This window comes from Triturus cristatus, chromosome 3_1, assembly GCF_964204655.1.
Source record: "Triturus cristatus chromosome 3_1, aTriCri1.1, whole genome shotgun sequence".
NCBI lineage: Eukaryota > Metazoa > Chordata > Amphibia > Caudata > Salamandridae > Triturus > Triturus cristatus.
This window is the reverse complement of record NC_140583.1, coordinates 23,252,317-23,275,124: the sequence shown is the minus strand read 5'-3', so window position 1 is coordinate 23,275,124 and position 22,808 is coordinate 23,252,317. Positions and strand designations below refer to the sequence as shown.

At 46.5% G+C, this 22,808-nt stretch overlaps 1 protein-coding gene across 1 annotated transcript in view; it reads left to right on the top strand.

The window, feature by feature from the left end:
• The window catches only part of F2 (coagulation factor II, thrombin), a 287,050-nt gene that overhangs the window by 259,693 nt on the left and 4,549 nt on the right, over positions 1 to 22,808 (top strand). The window contains exon 13 of the mRNA XM_085646657.1: positions 21,745 to 21,815. Within this exon, the coding sequence (XP_085502783.1) occupies positions 21,745 to 21,815 (71 nt within the window). The remainder of the gene's footprint in view (positions 1 to 21,744; positions 21,816 to 22,808) is intronic.

Below are 22,808 nucleotides of genomic sequence, written 5' to 3'. Positions count from 1 at the left end.
CAGGATTGGTAGCCTCTGGGGACAACACAGAGCATGGGCCGTTATCGGGTCCAGCAGAGTATCAATATCCGTTGGCATGACTGATGGGAGTGTTAGACAGATGTCTAGCACACATTTTTCACCCTAAAGCAGGCAGCGTAGAACAGGTAAAATGTAATCTTGCCAGATTGGTCTAAATGACAGAAACCATGTGGTATTAAGTTCCCGTAGGCGAGGTATGCCCAAAAATTGTACTATGCGTTCACAGCACTTCCGTTCAAGGAGAGCTTTCTCCAAGTTGCTGAGAGTGACGCTGGTGGATAGGCTTTCCATAGTGTAGTAGTAGGAATAGAATCTGGATTCTTGCAACGAGTGCTAAAATTAAAGGCAGACCACCAAACACCGAATGCACAACGTTTGGAATGATTCCGAGGACTGCCTGAAAAGGTGTGAACAGTCCTGAACATATGACCTTAAATACATCTACAATCCCGCTCGTATCAGACATGTTTAAGATACGTACCATCATTTCTTCGAAATGGATACAGCAGTTTGTACGTATGAGAGCCTGTATCTCAGCCGAAGTCCTTGCAATTTGTAGATCATAGGTTTCTTTGGCTGAGGTCAAAGGCACGGTCTGTTGCAAAAGCATGGCTTTCATTCGGCTTAAAGTATCAAAACGTATAAAAGAAACATTCAAGGAAGGCCATAGCGGCGACTCCCTGACTGTGTCTATTTGGGGGAACAATACTTGCAAACAACAAGCAACCCTGGAGCTAACCGTTTCCAGATATGGGATTCCTGGCAACGTGCCACAGCAACTTTGATCATTCAACATGAGGTAACTCCTGTTAATAAGTTGGCCAAACGCTGGATTAATCACAGCAGCTGGTGTACCCTGCAGGTGGCAGAAAAAGTTTGCCACAGAAGCATTACAAGCCCCGTGTAAAGAAATGTCCTGACATATGAGAGATCCGCTCAGTGCATTTTCAGTGTGTACCGCTTAGAAACACTTCCCGTCCCCCACTCCAACATCTGTATTCGTAAGATAATCCCAGGATGTCTTAATGTATTCTTTACCCAACCTTTCATATTTGCCTGCTTGCATTTGTTTGAGGCAATACTGAAAATGAAAAGTAGTGACAGGCAGTTATTTTGCCATGGATAAGCCATTCTGTAGCTGGTTTTTCTGCTACCGTAAGTGGTAATTTTTCCAGTTTTTCAATGCTCAGCACTGTATACTTTGCTCCCCTTTGTGCCAGTTCGATCTGTTTATCCATGAGATTGTTTACAGAAAACAGAGACAACGTGTTGATAAAACGCCAAGGCACATAGCCTGCACGCAAGGATCGCAGCGTCCAGCCTAGTAACATAATAGAACATAACTGAGATTGGCCTTGTTGTAACATAGCTAAACCTTGTTCCAGTATGTCAATAGCAGAGGATACAATGTTGTCCAGTGAATATATTCTGGATGACAAAGTTGTTAACCCATTGTCGACCACAGTGAGAGATTTCTCTAAGTTAATCCGATCAAGCTCACGTATTCTTTCTGCGGCCTCTGCCTGTGAAACCTTCCATATTTCATTATAAGCAGCATAAATGGCGGCATATATGAAACGTTTTTGATGCGGTTTTCTTGGTCCTAGCAAGAAATCCCTAAGGTCTGCGTCTTCCTTAAGTAAAGATAAGTGTTGTTTCACATCCTCGAGTGTAGATCTTTGCAGCCAGTCGAGGCACAATTTTCCTACACTGTATGTTGTTACTACCCCCGGTTGCTGTCGTTGAACATAACGTGGGTCTGGCCTATGGATGGTAAAGCCCTGTACTCTATTCAGGAATCTTTCTTGACAGATGTTTGTGTCTGTGGGCAAGAGCAACCATTTTTCCCAATCAGGATCTGATCTGTTGTTTTGTAGTATTGTGTCTACTGTGACCACTCCCTGTGTGGGCCATTACTTGCAGGTGTTGGTACAGAAGGTATGTTCATGTCTTTGATCTTGGCTAATCCAAGGCAAGACATTTGTTGCACAGTGTCATTCAAAAACATTATTTGCTGAGGGATGATACAGGCTCCAAACAAAGCTTCTATCCCCTGCACTTGTCAATCTTTAGAACCCCAGACAGATTTTGTGTTGATTGTGTCTTTCCAAAAGTCAAACCCTTGTCTAGACAGTTGGGCAATAAAGGCTGCAGAATAAATCTGTTTTGTATTAGCTAACATATTTTTCTGTCCTGTTGTGTTCATATTTCTAAAGTAAAATGTTTCTGGATCAGATGTATTGTACCCTGAAAAATATGGAAACTTATTTGTAAACATTTTTGAACTACCCTTTGGTGGTGTAGGACAATGTTCCCATTGGTTAAACATAAATACATTTCTAGGTGTTGCAGATTTATGTAAGAAATGATGACCATAGTAGTTGTAACAAAAAAGCTGTTCGTAGTCTGATGAACCCTCTAAGTTTTCATTGTTAGAGAACGCAGCAGACCGTTCTAGATCGAACATCATGTTATTAACAGTCTCAAAGTCCCAATCATCAGAATAGGTACTGGAGGTAATAAAGTCACTTAATGAAATTTTAAATAAATGTGGAATCTTCAGAAGTTTCGTCGGGCCGAATATGTCGAAATCGGTTTTGTCCCAAACTATACCATCCTGTATAGGAAGGGCTGTGATGTTCACTGCTGACAAGTCTCTTGCTTCACGATGGGAAGATTTGTCGAAATCGCTTGAACCAGTTAATCTCGTGTTACGTTGGTGTAGACAGGTGTATCTGGACGAACTGTTACTTGAGTTTCAAGAGGGATGAGTTCCATAGCATTGTTGCTTAGTCCTTCATCTCTTACTACTGAATTCTTGATGGTTATGAGTCTTTCCGTCTGAACCTCTTGGATAGTAGCGAGAGGAGGGCGTCTGATACTTGGTCGGAGTCCACGAGGCCTACTATTTAGTATCAGCCATATAGTGTGGTTTGATGAGGTTGATTTACACAAATTTTTTCTCCTTTTTTCCAGCAAGGGGCGGCTGATGTACTGTTCTTGTTCCGTGAACGGTTAGGACAGGTACTGGTTTTCTGTAAGAAGGTCGGTCAATCAATCAATCAATTAAGATACTTCTAAAGCGCACTACATACCCGTGAGGGTCTCAAGGCGCTGGGGGGAGGGGAGGAGGGGGTGCTGCTACTGATCGAAGAGCCAGGTCTTGAGGAGTCTTCTGAAGGCCAGTAGGTCTTGGGTCTGCGGTAGGTTGGTGGGGAGGGTGTTCCAGGTCTTGGCGGCAAGGTGGGAGAAGGATCTGCCGCCGCACGTCGTTCTTCGGATGTGGGGGACTGTGGCGAGGGCGAGGTCGGCGGAGCGGAGCTGGCGAGTGTGGGTGTAGAAGCTGAGGCGTCTGTTAAGGTATGCTGGGCCGGTGTTGTGGAGAGCTTTGTGTGCATGGATGAGGAGCTTGAAGGTCATCCTCTGGTTGACGGGGAGCCAGTGCAGGTCTCTCAGGTGGGGTGTGATGTGGCTGCGGCAGGGGATGTCGAGGATCAGACGTGCTGAGGCGTTCTGGATGCGTTGCAGTCGTCCCAGGAGCTTGACCGACGTTACTGCGTAGAGGGCCTTTCCATAGTCCAGTCTGCTGGTGACGAGGGCCTGGGTGACTGTTCTTCGAGTTTCGGTGGGGATCCACTTAAAGATCCTGCGGAGCATTCAGAGGGTGTTGAAGCAGGATGAGGAGATGGCGTTGACCTGTTTAGTCATGGAGAGGGTGGAGTCAAGTATGACCCCTAGGTTGCGTGCGTGGTAGGTGGGTGTTGGGGCGGTTCCCAGTGCGGCCGGCCACCAGGAGTCGTCCCAGACCGAAGGAGTGTTTCCGAGGACCTCTTGTCCGCAATCTTCTCTCTGACAAGATCCCCAACTTTTGGGATCCAGACAGGCCTTGCTGGGACTGCCAGTTTTTCCCCAGTGGTGGTTGGCTTCAGAAACACGTTTTTTTGGTTCGATCTTAGCTCATTTAGATCCTGTAAAACAGCCAAACAATCTTTGATATCAAAGGATTTATTTTCCACCACTGTGTCTTTACATTCGAGATCAGGAACCCACATTCTTGTCCCAAATAGGGCCTCATATGGAGTGACCCCCCCCCCTAGAGAACTTCTAGGCAAATTTAATAAGCGCTGGACCCCATAAATATGTTTGACCCACCCATCACCAAAACCTAATACTCTAGCTGTTATAGACTGCTTTATGCCCCAGTTTTTCCTTTCCACATCAGAATTTCCCTCAGGATGAAACGGAGAGAAGTACCGCAATGCTACGCCCAAACTGGCCATGGCTTCTTTGTAAGCCCGAGAGCTAAACGCAGGGCCCTGGTAAAAATGTAGTGTGCCAATTGCGTATGTGCCGATTGTGAGAAGTTGGCCTGATGTATGATGTCACTAGTTCTAGTGTACACCTTATATCAGTCCAAACAACCCTTATGGTGATTGGTTGTAAAGTCAACCTTATAGACCAGCTATCCTAGTGGTAGCATGGACAAGAGCAGTCTTAGGCTAAACTCTGAATGGCATGTGAAGCCAGCTGTGATACCATATATAATCCCTTGAATACCAAATGAAAGGACACCACAACAGATATATATATAAAATAAAGTGTATTTATTCTAGTCAAACCCTCAGCACTCTTTATGAGATTAGAGGTAAGTACAACACAGTCTTATTTAAGCATACATTAAGTCACACAGGTAAGTAATACAGTTAGGCCCTAGGGGCCACGCAAACCACATACTAAAGAAGTGGTATAAGGACCACTGTCACGGAAATAGGATAGACCTAGGCCTAGGGAATCGCTGGGGCTACACTACACTAGCAACAGTTAGGAAGTGGGAGGCCCACGGGATTCAGGTGCAGAGTGGAAACACTCACGCGTAATGCGTAAAAGTCGATAGAAATAGTAGTTGTTAGAAATTAGCAGTTTAAGGACACTTCTGAAGCAGCTAGAGAGTCGAGACTCGGAAACTAGACCCTAGGATAGTCACTACCCTCGTGAGCACCGAAGTACCCAAGTTACCTAGCCCACAGGCTGCGGGTGCATAGGTCTGAACTTGCGTCGGGTTTCGTCGTGGACTTCTATGGATGCCTGAAGGAAAGATGCTGACAGGCAGTCAGTGAAGAGTGTCCGATGGATCCCAAGGCTGGGATCAAGAAGAGAGGAGACCTGCAAGCAGAAGGGACAGAGTCAAGGTCACTAGCCAGTGACCACGTGGAACCAGGAAGGAACCAGGCGATGTCGTGAAGATTGCAGGTGAAGGTGAAGCTTGTCGCTGCAGCCACGGGGACCAGGAAACGTCGAGGACGACCAGGACCAGGAGGAGAGCTGTCCCACGAAGGCTCTTGCTGTCGGCGGCGTCGAAGTTGAACTAGGACTCACCAAGCCTTGGCAAGCGGAACCCACGAAGAATGGAGGACTTGCTTCTGGTGCAGACCAGGAAGGTCTGGGGTGCTTCTCTTTTGCAAGGAAGCGGGAGCCAGTCTGGAGGAGCCAAACCAGCAGTGAAGATTTCTGGATGCGTCGTCACAAAGGCCACTAGCCAACGGGCAAGCAACCGGACAGACGCGGCAAGCAGGAAAATGCAGAAGGGCCCCACGCAGGACTCGTGGAGTGTGGGGGGCTGATCTTCGGTGCAGATGGTGCTTGGGGTTGGGGCTTCTCAATTCCCGGTGCACAACTTCGAGGGTGCCTCAGAAGCTGCGCTGAAAGATACTAGCCACTTTTCCCAGGTAGCCGGTCCCACGTCTCTCGTCGCCTCCACGGATCTCAGCTCGGCTGTGGATGTGGATCAGGGTCGGAGAAGTCTGGAAGTCAAGGCTCTGGTCGGGCTCTGCAGTCGGTCCCTCGTAGAACTTCAGCAAAGCAAAGGGTAGTCTCTTGATGGTGCCTGTTTGCACAGGGTAGCCACTCCTTGGCCACAAGGGAGATTCTTCAGTCTTCTTCTTTCGTCGAATGTCGAAGGTCCAGAGTTTCTGTTCAAGTTGCAGGTTCAGGATAATCTAATCTCCTGGGGCCCAGCTACCACTCTTATACTAATCTGGGGGGCTGGGTTACCTGCTAAGTCACGCCTTATGGGTGGGACCTGGGAGGGGGGTGGTTACACCCCCTTCCCTTTGTCCAGTTTCGTGCCAGGACTGGGGCTGGAGTGCCCCAGCACCGGTTTGAACTGGACTATGCATGGGACACCTTGTGTGCCCCAGGCATGTCTCATTCCTTTCAGCCCTCCCTGCCCCAATACACTAAAGTCTGTCTGGGGAGGTGCTAGCACCTCCCCAAGCAGGAAACCTATTGTCCAAGCCTCCCTTGCCGGGATCACTCCCAGCAGCAGGAGGTCAGACTTGTGTCTGTGGCAGCAGCATCCATTTTGTGATGCTGAGGCTTTGGTTAGAGTTAAACAGCAAAGTAGGATTTTAACATGTCTCTCCCTCTAGAAGGGGGGAATAATATCCTCATCACCAGAAATGGTATGGGGGTATTATTCCAAAGTGTTAGACACCTTAGACGACATGTTTTGATAAAGCCAAACCATGGTTACCATAACCGTTTAAGATTATAAGGCACTTTAAGAGTATATGGTAGGCTATATCATAGAACAGCTATAAGGACATGGTTCCGAAAGCTGCAGACAGGCTCAGCTCATGCTAGAGCACCATCTCACATGTTACCAAGCACTCTGCCTCCAGGATTGTTAAGGCCTGCCATAGGAGTGACTGATAGGTACACATGTGTCTATATATAAGGGTAGATATAGGCATACTATATCTAAGCAAGGGGTGATTACACGACCTTGCCCCAGCTGAGTGATCAGCCAGTTGTGTCTGATTGGAAGGCCAGACCAGGGGTGGCATAATACATGCTGCAGCCCCTGGGAGGCCTAGGGTACACCTATGCCCTGGGTACCTAGGGTACACTGTACAGGGTCCAATAAGGTGATCCTTACCAATTGGGAATGTACCTAGGGTACATGGAGTCCATTTTAAAGAGAGAGCAGACAGCCTGAGACCCTGAATGGCAGGATCTCAGGCCAACTAAGTCGAAAAACCAGCTAGACACTAGGCAAAAAGTTGGGGGTAACCATAGTCAGATATCCACCTTCCTACACAACACCCCCCCCAAAACGAAAGGAGATAAGGCTGGCCTTGACAAGGTAAGCCTCTATTGCCTAAGTGGCCATATAAGTAAGAACCAGCACTGGCATGGTTACCCCCTGTCTCATGGTCCACTAAGCAATCCCTCATCCTAAAGGTATCATAGGGTCTCCACCATAGGGAATCTCTACCTTTGGTGTGTCTTTGCAAAGTAAAAGGCTGGTGTTGAGATGGAGTACTGAAGTGAGTGTCCTCAAAGTGGGGCCTCAGCTTCCTCCAATCATCCTCCACCATGGATGCCTTTCTTTCTTTCACTGAGTTGCACTGTGCTCTCAGGGTCAGCCTCTGGCTACCTAAAGCTGGAGGCTGGGTCCCTTTTGTGGGCTTACTGGAGGGACAGGTCAGGTTTGGGGCCCTAAGGTCCCATGTTTGCCTGTGCCCAACAGAATCCCTCTGGGGGAGGTCCCTAACTACCTGTAAAGGGGATCCCTCAGGAATGTTTTTACCCATCACCTGGCTAGGGCTACTAGCCAGGCAATCCTCATTCTTTTGATGGGGGGGTTCTTGTGGACAGGGGCCCTCTTGGGCTCCACTGGCCTCCCTGACCTCTGCAGCCCTGGGCTGACTGAGGCAGGGTAGAGAGAGGCAGGCTACCTGCACCAGACTGGGTCCCACCTTGGAAGGGGCCACTGACATCAGAGGCTCTGCCAGGCCAGGCCTGGCTACCTCTGGGGCAGTTCCTTCACAAGGGGTGAGGTCAGATCCCTGAGGAGGCTGACCTTTTCCTAATGTCTGGGTAGAGGGAGACTTTTCTTCCTCTCCACTACTCTCTGTTTGTGTGGAGTGATCCATAGTTTCAGGCTTCACTACACCTATGTCAGTCTGAGTATGGACTGAGACCATTACAGCCCTGCCTGCCTTTCCAGGGAGGCACTCAGTTTGGGTTTGAGCTGTGACTGACACAGCTCTGCCAATCTCTACAGGGAAGTCTGTCTTTGCCTGGGCTGTGGCTACCACTGCCCTTCCAACCTTTTCAGGGAGGAAATCTACTTGGACAGGGGTTGTGGCTGGCACAACCCCACTACCCTTTTGTGAAAGGCCTACCATTTTAGAATGGGTGTCTTGTTCAACTCCAGCCCAAGCTGAGAGTTCTAAGTCATTCCCCAGTAAGCAGTCCACAGGCAAGGTTGGAGACACTGCCACCCTTTTAGGGCCAGTGACACCTCCCCAGCTGAGACATACCTCTGCCATGGGATGACTGTTCTGTTTGCCATCAATGTTAGTTACCTGGTATGAGAAACCAGGCAAAAGCTGCTCAGATGGAACTAGCCTATGGGCCACCATAGTGATGCTAGCTCCAGTGTCTCTGTAGGCCTCAGCTTTTCTACCATTGATGTAGGGCTTCTGTCTGTACCTACCCAAAGTGTTGGGACAGGCAGTGAAGTTGGCAAACCCCATGCCACCATCACAGACCAGAGTAGCTGCTGTAGGGGAATTGGCTAAGCCAGGGTCCCCCTGTGTTCCCCAAGAAAACCCAACCAAATTTTTGGGGGCACTCCCACCACCTGGGGGATTACTGCTGACAGTAATAGGTGGTGTGACAGGAGTAGTTGGAGGAACAGTTTTGTTCTTAGCCTTTGGGCAACTGCTGTCAGTTTTCCAATGCCCAGGAGTTTTACACTCATGGCAGTAAGGCTTTTTAACTGTGGTAGAGGAGGTAGATTGGGACCCACAACCCTGTGTGGAGTTTTGGGGCCCTGAGGAAGATTTCTCTTCTGTTTTATCCCCACTCTTCTCTTGAGGCTTGGTGGTATCTTTCTTTTGGTCACCACCCTGATTTTTAGGCCTAATCCTGGTCCTGACCCATTTATCTGCCCTCTTTCCCAATTCTTGGGGAGAGGTCAAATCTGAGTCTACCAGGTGTTGATGGAGAAGCTGGTTCTGACAATTACTAAGGATCTGCTCCCTCATAATCAAGTTGTACAATCCTGTATAGTCCTGCACCTTGCTACCAGTTAACCAACCTTCCAAAGCCTTAGTGGCACAATCCACAAAATCAGACCAGTCCTGTGTCTGTGTCTTCTGGGTGTCTCTGAACAACAACCTATATTGCTCAGTGGTTAAGCCAAACCCATCTATCAGAGCACTCTTCAGGACTTTGTAATTGTTAGCATCCTCATCACTGACTGTGAGGAGCTTGTCTCTACCTTTGTCAGAAAAGGAGAGCCACAAGATAGCTGCCCACTGACTCTGGGGTACCTGCTGTACTTTGCAGGCCCTCTCCAAAGCAGTCATCCACTTGTGGATGTCATCCCCATTCTGATATGGGGGGACTATCTTGCTTAGGTTTCTATGGTCATAAGACCTATCTCTATCTCTAGGAATGTTGCTGCCACCAGTGGGTTCTGACCCACACAATTTTTGCTCTCTGGCCAGAGCAAGCTTCTCTTTGGCAAGGGCAAGTTCTTCCCTTTCAATCCTCAGTTTGGCTTCCCTCATTCTGGCCTCATGCTCTCTCCTTTGGGGGGAAGTCATCCCCCTGTGAGATGAAGCATTGGAGCTTCTTGATTGATAGGAGTGGAGAGAGTCCCCTGAGGGAGATCTACCCCTTCTATCTCTCTTTTTAAGATTACTTGGGGGCCTGTAAGGGAAGCTCCCATGCAAGCTCCCATGCAAGCTTAAGTTAGCCTGACTAAGTCTTCTGACTGGAGTCTTGCTACCTCCCTCTTCCTCTGAGGTCTCTTCTAACTCATCTGTATCAGTTAAGTCAGGGGTCTCTTCTGTGGAGGGGAGGCCCTTATCTACAGCTATGGCACCATACTTGGCAGCTCTTTCAGCATCATAGGCCTCCAGAAGCTCCACTAGCTGTCTAAGGGTAGGGTTGGAACCCTGTTTTAATCTCCTGGAGGTACACAGTTGTCTCATCTCCTGGAAAGTGAATGCATCATATCTAGAGGGAATCTGTGTAGGATTCTCCTCTCCTGAGGGAGTATCAGTGTGATCTCCATTCAGGGACATGATTCTAGTGAGGGTGTGGTGTGTGCACCTACCTACACTAGTTGTTTCTACTAAACCTCTCTAGTAGTTGTAGTCAGGGTGTGTTACTCCCTTCAACCTACAACAACTAAGTCCAGTAGGACTTAAGTATTATAATCTATGTTATATGTACCTAAACAATATCTGTGTGATCTTTCAATTTAGGATCTCAAGATTACAATGGTATTACAACAGCAAGCTCAGATCCCACCGCTGCCACCAATGTGAGAAGTTGGCCTGATGTATGATGTCACTAGTTCTAGTGTACACCTTATATCAGTCCAAACAACCCTTATGGTGATTGGTTGTAAAGTCAACCTTATAGACCAGCTATCCTAGTGGTAACATGGACAAGAGCAGTCTTAGGCTAAACTCTGAATGGCATGTTAAGCCAGCTGTGATACCATATATAATCCCTTGAATACCAAATGAAAGGACACCACAACAGATATATATATAAAATAAAGTGTATTTATTGTAGTCAAACCCTCAGCACTCTTTATGAGATTAGAGGTAAGTACAACACAGTCTTATTTAAGCATACATTAAGTCACACAGGTAAGTAATACAGTTAAGCCCTAGGGGCCACGCAAACCATATACTAAAGAAGTGGTATAAGGACCACTGTCACGGAAATAGGATAGGCCTAGGCCTAGGGAATCGCTGGGGCTACACTACACTAGCAACAGTTACGAAGTGGGAGGCCCACGGGATTCAGGTGCAGAGTGGAAACACTCACGCGTAATGCGTAAAAGTCGATAGAAATAGTAGTTGTTAGAAATTAACAGTTTAAGGACACTTCTGAAGCAGCTAGAGAGTCGAGACTCGGAAACTAGACCCTAGGATAGTCACTACTCTCGTGAGCACCGAAGTACCCAAGTTACCTAGCCCACAGGCTGCGGGTGCATAGGTGTGAACTTGCGTCGGGTTTCGTCGTGGACTTCTATGGATGCCTGAAGGAAAGATGCTGACAGGCAGTCAGTGAAGAGTGTCCGGTGGATCCCAAGGCTGGGATCAAGAAGAGAGGAGACCTGCAAGCAGAAGGGACAGAGTCAAGGTCACTGGCCAGTTACCACGTGGAACCAGGAAGGAACCAGGCGATGTCGTGAAGATTGCAGGTGAAGGTGAAGCTTGTCGCTGCAGCCACGGGGACCAGGAAACGTCGAGGACGACCAGGACCAGGAGGCGAGCTGTCCCACAAAGGCTCTTGCTGTCGGCGGTGTCAAAGTTGAACTAGGACTCACCAAGCCTTGGCAAGCGGAACCCACGAAGAACGGAGGACTTGCTTCTGGTGCAGACCAGGAAGGTCTGGGGTGCTTCTCTTTTGCAAGGAAGCGGGAGCCAGTCTGGAGGAGCCAAACCAGCAGTGAAGATTTCTGGATGCGTCGTCACAAAGGCCACTAGCCAATGGGCAAGCAACCGGACAGACGCTTACCAATTGGGAATGTACCTAGGGTACATGGAGTCCATTTTAAAGAGAGAGCAGACAGCCTGAGACCCTGAATGGCAGGATCTCAGGCCAACTAAGTCGAAAAACCAGCTAGACACTAGGCAAAAAGTTGGGGGTAACCATAGTCAGATATCCACCTTCCTACACCGATAAAGACTCGCAAATCTTTTATAACAGTTTGAGCGTCAGCCGAGCGCTGAGGCCACATCCATAGGAACCTTGACTTAGTGTTTGTGGGATTGCATTTGTCCAAAAGGATGCCTGCGCGTAGATAGTCTAATGCTGTCTAACAATGGTATCTGTACTGGGCAGGCTACTTCATAGTCTGGTGGCATTCTGCACTACGCTGTCTATTGCAGTCTCTGCAGTTATTGATGAAGATGTGAATCTGTGTATTCATTTCAGGCAACCAGTACATCTCTGTTAATGTAAATATTGTTTCAGAGATCCCCTGATGTGACAGACCCTCCCCCAGACGTACTTCATAAATCATTGCTGCTCTACGTTCCTTGTTTGGGATTACCCTAACCCCCACTCCAGGGATTCGAGCAAAAGGAACGTCATTCACATCAATTACATATGAGTACTTTAGTAGAAATTTCTTTGGTAACGCTGCACCACTGCCTTTGCTTGAAGTATTGCCAGCCAACAATATCTCACTATCTATTCTCGTTTTGGAACGAGTGATCGCAGCTACGGAAGCCATCTGAACAGCCCCCTTTGTGGCTTCATCAGCCAATTAATTCCCTGCTACGTGAACGCCATCACGTTGAAGACTCAGTGTGTGTATCACGTGAGCTTTTGGTAGTTCGTTTCTCAACTGAACTACTTGTTCCCAAAGCATTTTATGCTTTATTGTGCCACCTTTTGCATCTTTGAATCCGTTTTGAAGTAAATTCTGTAAATATTCATTATATGACTGGACACAGTAAAAGGAATCGCACACTATAAGTGTGGGGAATTCGCGATCTGTATTCTCTAGTGCCAGTTTGAATGCTTGTAGTTCAGCTCGCTGTGCCGTACAATCTCTTAGAGATTGAGTTTTAGTAACCATTGGTCGGAAGTTACCATCGCGCATGCGACCTTTAACGTTTGCGCACGCTGCACTGTAAACTTGCTTACTCCCTGTAGCAGGTTGTGCTGATCCGTCAGTATAAATTATAAATTCGTATTGCTCGAGAGGCATAATTTCAGTGGGCAGAGGACATTCATGTTCATATTGCAGGAACGCTTGTGTTTTTAAATCAGGTTCAAAAACATATTCAACATCTGTTGTAGAAAGAGAATTAACCCATTGTATCCATCTAGGATGCATTTGGAATGCTCGCTTTCGTAACCGCCTCTATGGCTGCTCCTGGAGTCACGACAATAATTAATTTCCCCTGAGCTAGAGCTCTTTCTTTTGCTACAGCAGTTTGAACTGCTGTCAGTATCTTTTCTGTTGAAGTGAAGCGCATTTCTGCTTGTGTATACAAATGTGATTTGTATGCTATTGGTACTTTTACACCCTCATTAAATGTTAAATAGGTGAATCCGCATTGACTCGAAATTATTCGGATCACTAAATTGCATTTATTTACGCATGTTTGTAAATGATTTGTTGCTAACATGTTATCTTGGTGTGAAAGCAGGATGTCTGTCTGTTCCTGTGTCCAATGTTTTGTTGAAAAATCAGGTTTGATTAATTCGTAGAGAGGTTTAACCCTTTCTGCGTAATTTAGAATGTAAGTTCTTCCAAAATTTAGGAAATACAAGATGGATTGTAAGTTTTTCAGCGTTTTTGGAGGTTGGAGCAGCGCACACTTTTCTAAAAATTTAGCTGCTGGCTCTTGCCTTCACTTGAAAGCTCATATCCTAGGAAAAGGACATTGAGATGAGCAATTCTGGATTTTTAAAGTTGAATTTATAGCCCTCAGAGGCGAAGACCAGTATAATGGTATTCACCCTGTTCAAGTGCCTACTTAGGTCATCGTCTATCAGATAGATGTCATCGACATATGACAATGCCTTGTTATCATAAATTTGTAGTAACTCTGTTACCCTTGCTGAGAATAACCCCAGGCTGTTTTTGAACCCTTGTGGGAGTCGACAAAATTGACCCTGTGTCCCCATTATTGAGAAAGCTGTTAAGTACCTGCTTTCAGGTGCTATGTTTTGACAAAAGAAACCATTTGAAATGTCCAATGTGGTTTTATATTTTTTACGCACAATGTTATTCATTAATGCTGTACTATGTGCATTTTGCAAAGCAAATGTTTTGGAACAATTGTTCAAGTGTCTGTAATCCACTAGATGATATGTGTTGTCTAGTTTGGATACAGGAAACCAAGGATTGTTCATTGAGTAGGTGCATGTTTCAATCACCCCTTGTTATTCAAGTTGATCTAAGATCTCCCTGAACTTTTTTTTAGCTTCTTGCGTTATTGGTACAGCCTTTGTGCAGTAGGTTGATTTTTTAGCTGTATTTTGTGGTGAGGTGAGTCCTCATCCCATCCTACATGATTTTTTGTATAATGCTGGGGCTTGGGCTACTGCCCATTTCCTGGCATAAGTATATTTTAGGTGAATTGGAATATGGTTGGAGAAGGCTGGCATAATGATGTCCTCGCCATGTGGGCACTCCCTGACAAATTTTGGTGTCCAGTCCTGTTCTGCTAGAAGTATACCATAACCCCTTGAAAGTTTCTCCCAAAAGAGTGCTTTCACTTTTCTTTGTATGTCTCCCTCCATTCGGAGTGTTATTTCATATCACTTTTGTGGAGTACTAACCCTGGTGTCTACAGTCTCTACTGCGATGTACTTATTCAAGTCCAGAAGTTCCTTCAGGTTCTGGCGAGCTATTGTTACTTCTGCTGCACTGTCCAGCATTGTCTGAGCCCATTCTCCATTCTTGAGCTGTGTTCTCAGTATTCTCTGCATGTCTGATCTTCAGATCTGCTACCTTCTTTTTTGTGAATTGAGGTTTTGAGTTATTTTTCTGAACGTGTTGATCGTCTTTGGACTCCACGCGTTCTTCTTTGTGATCTGACCATCCTCTTCTTTCTGATGTCTGTGACGATATCTGAAAGGTATGAGAGGAACGTGTATCAGAATCCTGATACCTGTCAGGTTTTCTTAAAGTATCCCTATTCCTGAGGTTATACCTCCTTTCAGAGGGCTCCTTTAAGGAGACCTACCTCGGGATTGAGAACGTGTCTCTTTTGTATTTTGTTTATTAGTTTCCCACTTCTTTTTAGAAGATGCAGTATTTTGTTTAATGGAGTCCTTCTCAGGACCTTCAGACAGTTTTGGCTTAGATGGTTTTCCACCCAAACTGTCTCTGCCTAATTCTTCATAAGATTTTTCTATTATTCTGGGTAGTTCATGTGGATGTTCTGTTACATCAAATTCCCTTAAGCGAAGGCGGATCGCCACTGATGCTCGCTCCCCCTTAATATTAGATAATATTATTGTTGAGACCTGGTCGAAGTTTTTCAGTAATTTCATACCTAAATTCAGAGCAGGCTTTGCCCCGTATTCATTTTGAATGTGTTTCAGGATATCTGGTATTACTGCAATTGACGGAACACCATGTGTTTTAGTATAGATGGCAGCAAAGTCTGTGCCCCAAGTGGTGCAGTCTTCCAGTTGTGGTGTGATCCCCATTGGCAAACAGATTGTTAGGATCCAGTGTTTCTCATAAGGGCTAGTATTTGGAAATACTGCTTCCATTTGAGTAATTTTTTGAGCTATCCAGAATGGAATGTGTTCACATTTCGTGGGCATTTTACCCATGACTGCGTGTAAAGTCTGTGGAGTAATGTTTAGTGTATACCCTTGTTGAGGGGTTTGATTTGGAATGGTTATTGGTGGTTGGACTGTGAAAGTTCGCATGACCTATTAGACTAATTGTCTGTAAATTTTTATTAACTCTTCTAGTTGAGTAAGTAATTCCTCGTCTGACATCTCTTCGATGTCAGGATGAGGTGTGTAGCTGGCTAAAATCGGCCATGTTGCACCTAGTGGACTGAGCCTGGTAATGTTTTTGTGATGTTTTAGGGCACCTTTAAACCAGAGATTATGCTGGTATGTGAGTGGAATTTCAATATCCTCGAAAGGAATATATTCCTCAGGTGGTTCATCTTCTTTAAAGAAGTGAAATACTTTTGTTACTGGATTTGATTCTGGGAATACAATCCATGAATAGAATACCTCTGTCTGAAAGGATTTATGTGCCTCTATCACGAAAACTGCTCTACCACCTCTTGGTGTTAGTTTTAGAGTGATGGCTCTCCTTAAGTTTGGAGGGATGTTTATAACGCCCTCATCGGTTTCATTTAAACCTGTCAGCCGTAGCTACACCGTTCTCTGTGTTAGTATCCCCGTTCAGGGACATTGTTTTTGGAAAATGTAGAACAAGTTTCAAGGAAACAAAGATAAGGTGCACAATATTTTGGAACACTGTATCCTTCAACGCTGAACAAACCAAACAGCTAATATATAGGATTTTTGTCCTATTCAGCTTTGGTGGATTCTTAACCCTACCCACTCCAGATGTCTTATGGAGTTTGTGAATGAGGGTCTCTGAGAAAAGCTCGACAGAGTTACTCAGTATCTAGCGTTAAATTAGTGCCTTACCAAATGTTGGGCGCCATGTAGTGTAGTTCCTATTTCCCTAATAGGCTCTGCGCATTGGAATAATATACCCTATAGATTTGGCATAGGACTGAAGTCAGTATGCCCCTATCGAGTACATTAAACTTAATTACTTTGTGCCAGCTAACTCAGAGGCCAATACAAACTCCTTGTAAACAAGAAGGGAGTAGTTTCTGGCAACCGCATAAACATGACAACTTTGTTTCCCTTTAGAATCGGAACACTCTCAGAATCGTGGAAAGAACAGATAACAGTTTCACTCAGCTAATCGTGCATGCTTAGTTTCTTCAGAGTTGCACAGAAAGAATAGCCGGGCATTTCAATAAAAGGATTTATTGAACAGTCTTATTTTTCGTGTAAGAGATATGAGCTGTTACAATCATAAGACAGTATGCGAGATATATTATGTACAGCGTAAGCAGTAGAAAGAAATAATAATGCGCTAGCATTATCGTTTAGCTATGACACATATTCATATACATAAATAACATAAGCTAAAAATGCGAGTATTCATAAGATGCTTCTCTAACTAGTTCTACCCCAGTGTACCTAACCTAAGTATAGTACAATGTAAGAAGTAGGTTATGTATTCCATAGTATGGTAGGCTATAGTATGGGTATGCTATAGTCTGGTATGCCAAGAGTCCCTCTAGGTTCTAGTCCGCTCCATACCTTGAGAATGAGAGAGGTGGGAATCTCTTTCCGGGTCTCGAACTCTAACACCCCGCGAAGGGAGTCAGAACACTAGAAGCTGGATTCTCTGCAACCAGGGATGAGGTCTCCTCCTTCTTGCTTGGGCAAGGGAAGGTATATTTATACCTGGTAGGTGCCTTGGAATGTTAGCATTGACGTAAAGTCGGGCAGAGGAATATGTCAGGAATGAACCCTTAAGGAATAGCGGTTCATGCATATTAAATGAGTTCTTGGAGAAATCAATAATCCAGGGCTAGGGGAACTCCCAAGAGCTTAAGGGTCTGGTTTCTAAGAACTCGTTGTGACGTTGGGGTGGACGGATGTAGATGACCATGCCTGTATTTGGATAGCATGGCTAATGCCTAAATAAGGACTGAGATCTTATACCTCTATAAGGGCAATGCGAATTGTGCCTATATAAGGACATGTTTCAGGAAAACCTATATACGGACACCTAAAGCGGAACACAACACTGGGTAGCTGTGGCTCTGAGTAGCAGGGCTTACACATAGGAACAAGTGCAAAGCATTTAAACCGCACCAGAACAATTGAAGAAATAGATGAGACACTTGAAAACCGACACCTATTTATTAAAACAGACTGTATTTTTATGTATTGTTATACTAAACAACAAAATAGATCTACTGGACAATAACAGAGTTTCGATTTTACAAGGTATAGTAAATATAAATATTTCACGTAACTGTGAACAAGCACTGGCAAATTCAACAAATGTGACACTTGGAAACTTTTTCAAGGAATATTTGGACAAGTGTCAATGCAGTTACTTAGAGTTACTTTAGGCGACCAACTCCGACAGGTAGTCAGTCAGTCAGGTCCTCAGCAACAGCTATCTCAGCAGGTGAAATAGTCTTCAGTCACTACAAGGCACTTTTTTCCCCTTGCTGTTGGTTCCTATGGAGGAGGTTCTGATGCAAGGGATACAGGATGCTGAAGATGCTCAAGGAGGCTGTGGATGCGATGCAGTCAACAGAGGTCTTCCTTCGGCTACTCTTTGATTCCATGGAGGGGTAAGGCGGTCCTGGCCATGGGGTCAAAATACCTTGAAGCCCTCTTGGTCCTCATAGAAGTCCAGTCGCCACTGGGCTACCAGTTGCCCGATCACAGCCAAATCCTTCCCTGGGTGATAACTCGTCTTCTGGGTGACCACGTTGCACTCTGAGGACTCTCCCAAGTCCAGTGGACTCTGGTGCAACTTTGGGCACCGGGTCCTGGTCTCTGGTGCTGCACAGCAACAATTGGCGGTGGTGTGAAGATTCTGGGCAACCAACTAGCCCCAGCAGGCTTCTTCAGCTGTTGTGGTCCTGTGCTGCGACCAGGAGGCGAGCCAACTGACCCTTGGAGTCTCTTGCCTCAGCTAGGCTCCTGAAACGACTTCTCCATGAGCAGGGCACAGCCCCAACACCCCCTCCTTTGCTAGCCAGCAGGTGCAATCCACACCAATGCAACCTCTCTTTGCTGGTTCCCTGATGCAGCAGGGCAGCCCTTCTTCGGTCCTTCTCTACTTTCAGTACAGTCGAGATCTGAGTTCTGGGTGCCAGGGGGGCCCTTTCTTTGCTCAGAAATTCCCTTCAGAGTAGTTGGGGTCTGTAGCCAATGGGCTACTAAGTTCTCTCCCTCCTGATGACCAATTCCTTGGAAGTGTGGCATCTGGCTATCCCAACATGCATGATTCTGCACACTCCCAACATGGCAAACCCCTTTATCAGGCTTCAGAGCTCCCTAGCCCAACCCAGAGGTGTGACTACCAAAGATGCTACATGCCCCTGAGAAACCAGTTTGGCAACTGGATTCCCCTTACCTGTCTCTAGTGCCAGCATGTCTAGCTAAAAACAATAGAGTGCCCCGGTAGGAAAGTGACCCTTTTTGCATGGTTACCACCTAACGCATTGCCAGATACCTGATGCCAACTTGATGGAGTGTGTGCTGGGATCCTGCTAACCAGGCCCCAGCACCAGGGTTCTTTCCCAAAACTGTACCTTGTTCCCACACTGGCACACTTCTGGCTACATGTAAGCCCCTTGTAAAAGGTACCTCTGGTACCAAGGGCCTTGTGACCAGAGAAGGCCTCCAAGGGCTGCATCATGTACTGTGCCACCCTCAAAGACCCTTCACCTTAGCACCCTCACCCTGCCATAGCAGGCTGCGTGTTTTGGTGCAGACCAAACTAAAGAGTTGATATAACACACCTCCCTGTGCACCATGCCCACAAACACTGCCTGTGGCATGGGTAGGTCACCCCTTTAGCAGGCCTTACAGCCCTAAAAGCAGGGTGCACCATACCCAGGTGAGGGCATAACTGCAAAAGCAATATGCCCCTACAGTGTCATTCACAGACATAAGTTCAGTGAAGCCATTTTGAATGCAGTCAACACAAACTCCACAGCTCCACAATGGCTTCACTGAAATCTGGGAAGTTTGCTATCAAACTTCCCAGCACATTAAACCCACATTGATGTCAGTGTGGGATTTAATGAATAATGCACTCAGAGAGCATCTTAGAGATGCCCCCTGAAAAACGACTAACCCTGGTGTGGTTCCTGACTGGTTCCCAACCATCTGCCACCACCACACAGGTTTCTGAACCCCTGGGTAGAGAGCCTCCGCTCTCTGTACATGGAAACAAAGCACATCCTGGGCAGAGGTGCCATGCCTCCTCCCACAGAATGGGCAGGGTCCTTGAAAAGGGAGCTTCAAAGGCCTGCCCCTTTGTTAGCTGCCCCCAGCGACTTGCTGCTATCAGCAACTGGCTCCTACTGGTTCAGACCCCCAGTTTGGGCATGAGAACCGGTGGGATAATCTAACCAAGAATGGAGGAGTGCCCACCTTTGCCAACCCCACCCCACAGGTGGAGGTGACGTGAGGGCGACCTCTCGGTCCCTGTCATCTTGGAAATGGGGGAACCCCTCCAGTCAGGAAGAGGCCTATGCGCCCACTCTCACTGGTGGGTGGCATACTAGGGTGCATAGACACCCCAAGAAAGAGACCCATTGGTCCCAACCTGCACACCCCTGTAACGCCCCTAAATCTAGTATTATGGGGCACCCCTGAACCTTGCCACTTCAGATTCGACGAGACAAGACGAAGAAGGACCGAAGAGCTGTGCTGCAGAAGAGGAGGAGGATGACGATGATTGCTTTGGCCCCAGCCCTACCAGGGTGTCTCCTGCTCCGAATCCACTGCAAGCTGAACATGGCGTGTCCTGCACCCATCAGCCTCCAAGAACCCTTGGGACCTGCCTACCTTCCTGCCTTCCAAAAGAACTCTGATCTCCCATAGACACTGGGTTTGTTTTGTACGACTGCAAAAAGCAACTTAGTGCCTTTACAGGAGTTAACCTGTTTCTCAATGTCCTGTGTTGCTTAAACTGTGTTAGGAGTGTGTTTCATACCAAACTAGAAAGGTATTCTCAAAGTAATCTAGAAATAATTTCTAGGGGTTTTTGAACAGTTTACCAATTGTTTTCTCAACTGCAAAAGTAATTTGAATGTTCCTGCAAAACCAGCGTTTACTATATTTTTAAAAGTAACTTTGTACGAAGAGTTTAACTTACCTTCTGCTGAGTAAATCTTGGTTCTAGAATAAAACAACAAAATAACTTTGTATATAAACAATTGGTCTAGATTCAGTCTTTGAGTGTGTGACATCATTTCTAGCCTGAGTGTGTACAACAAATGCTTATCACTATCCTCTGATAAGCCCGACTGCTCAGCCACACGAACACAAAAGTGAGTAAAGTATTATCTACTTTAGCCTCTGCTATACCTGTGATGATCCACTGGACTCTGTGCACACTATACCTTACTTTGGTATAGTATATACAGAACCAGCTTCCTACAGCCCCTCTCCTAAGAGTTATCTATTTGCCCTCCAAAGGCGGCTTCTCCTGTGAAGCTCACCTACTGGGCTAACAACCATGTGGCTTCCTGCAGGAGGGAGGTAACACCTCTCCTTTTCTGGGAGTCATTGGCACGTCTCCCGGGTGGACAGAATGCAGTCTCAGGGACAGGCTCCTTGTGCAATCGTAAAGGGTACATGAGGCTAAAGCCAAAAAAGTTGCAACTTTGTAAAAGTTGCACACTAAAGTGTGTTACATTAGTTTCGACTTGAGAATATAGTCAGGCTTAATGTAACGAGCTGTTTGATACCTTGGAGTAGCGACGTTAGTCACACGTTCAGGAGCCTACACAGCCTGTGGGTTCAGCATGCAAGTCTGTACTCGCCAATAGAGCAACCAAGTCTCTCCATAGGAAAAACGACAGTTTCGCGTTTTTACTGTTAAATCCCATGTCCTGCAGGTGAATACGCCTCGGCGGGCCTGCCACAGGAGGGACTGACACGTATTGCAGAGGGAGGCTTGGCATTGCCATTGCTTTAAATGGCAAAGCCGGGCGAGTAGTTTAACACTGCTCTTCCAGTCTGCAACGGTTGACTGGGAGACTCATTTTACTTGTGTCACTCCCAAGGTGGCACAACCATTGGTGCAATCCCTGGGGTGACTCTCTAATTAACATGCCCTGGGCAAAATATACTAGAGACTTACAGGTAAGTTAGTCTAAGCCAATTGGGTATACATGTTTTGAGGTTAGGGCACCGGCACTTAGGTCTGGTTAGCGGTAGCATCAGTCCAAATACATGGGGGTGACATACAAAAAGAAGCATTTCCTTACAACAGCTGATGATGTCTCTATTTGTATAGGACTTGTCTTGTAAAGAGCTCTGATGAATGAATACATAAGTAAATGTTAAGTGCTGCAATGAGATTCAAGTAGCTGTCGCTGACTTACTCTCGGTTCCTTACAGGCTACCAACCAGATGAGCCAAATCGAGGGGACGCCTGCGAGGGGGACAGTGGTGGTCCCTTCGTAATGAAGGTAGGTGACCCATGGCTTAAGACTGAGAGACTTCAGGGGGCACTCCTGTGACGCAGTGCTTGTGGTACAAGCAGCTGGGTTTGAGTGACCGTGCTTGTAAGACCAGTAGTGGCGTCACATAGAGCAGAGCCTGCCCTAATGACAATGGTGACCACCCTAGAAACTACCCTCTCAAACCGTAGGGAGACGTACAAAAATAGGGGCGCATGACTCCATCACGGACATAAAAGTGTCAAAGTGTAAGTGGAGTGAAGAGGAGACCCTGCCATAAGGCAGTGGGCATCATACTAAGGCAGGGAGTTAGAACTATGACACATTGTGCATCATAGTAAAGCGGGCAGGCTCCCATGTGACATAAAGTTCAAACGAGTAAGGGCGGGGAGTCTGTCCTAGGACAGTGTGCATCTTGGTAAAGAGAAGAGTCTGCCCTAAGATAGTGTGCATCTTGGTAAATCAGGTAGTCTACCATGACGCACTTTGTGTCACATTGCAAAGAGAGGAGTCTGCCCTAAGACGGTGTGCATCTTGGTAAATCAGGGAGTCTGCCAAGTGACACAGAGTGCATCATGTAAAGAGACGAGTCTGCCCTAGGACAGTGTGCATCATGGCAAAGAGAGGAGTCTGTCAAATGACAGAGTGCAGCACATAAAGAGAGGAGTCTGCCCTAGGACAGTGTGCATCATGGTAAGGAGAGGAGTCTGCCCTAGGACAGTGTGCATCACGTAAAAAGAGAATTCTGCCCTAGGACATTGTGCATCATGGTAGAGAGGACTCTGCCCTAGGACAGTGTGCATCATCGTAAAGAGAGGGGTCTGTCATATGACACAGAGTGCATCATGTAAAGAGATGAGTCTGCCCTAGGACAGTGTGCATCTTGGTAAGTCAGGGAGTCTGCCATGTGACACAGAGTGCATCATGTAAAGAGAGGAGTCTGCCCTAGGACAGTGTGCATCTTGGTAAGTCAGGGAGTCTGCCATGTGACACAGAGTGCAT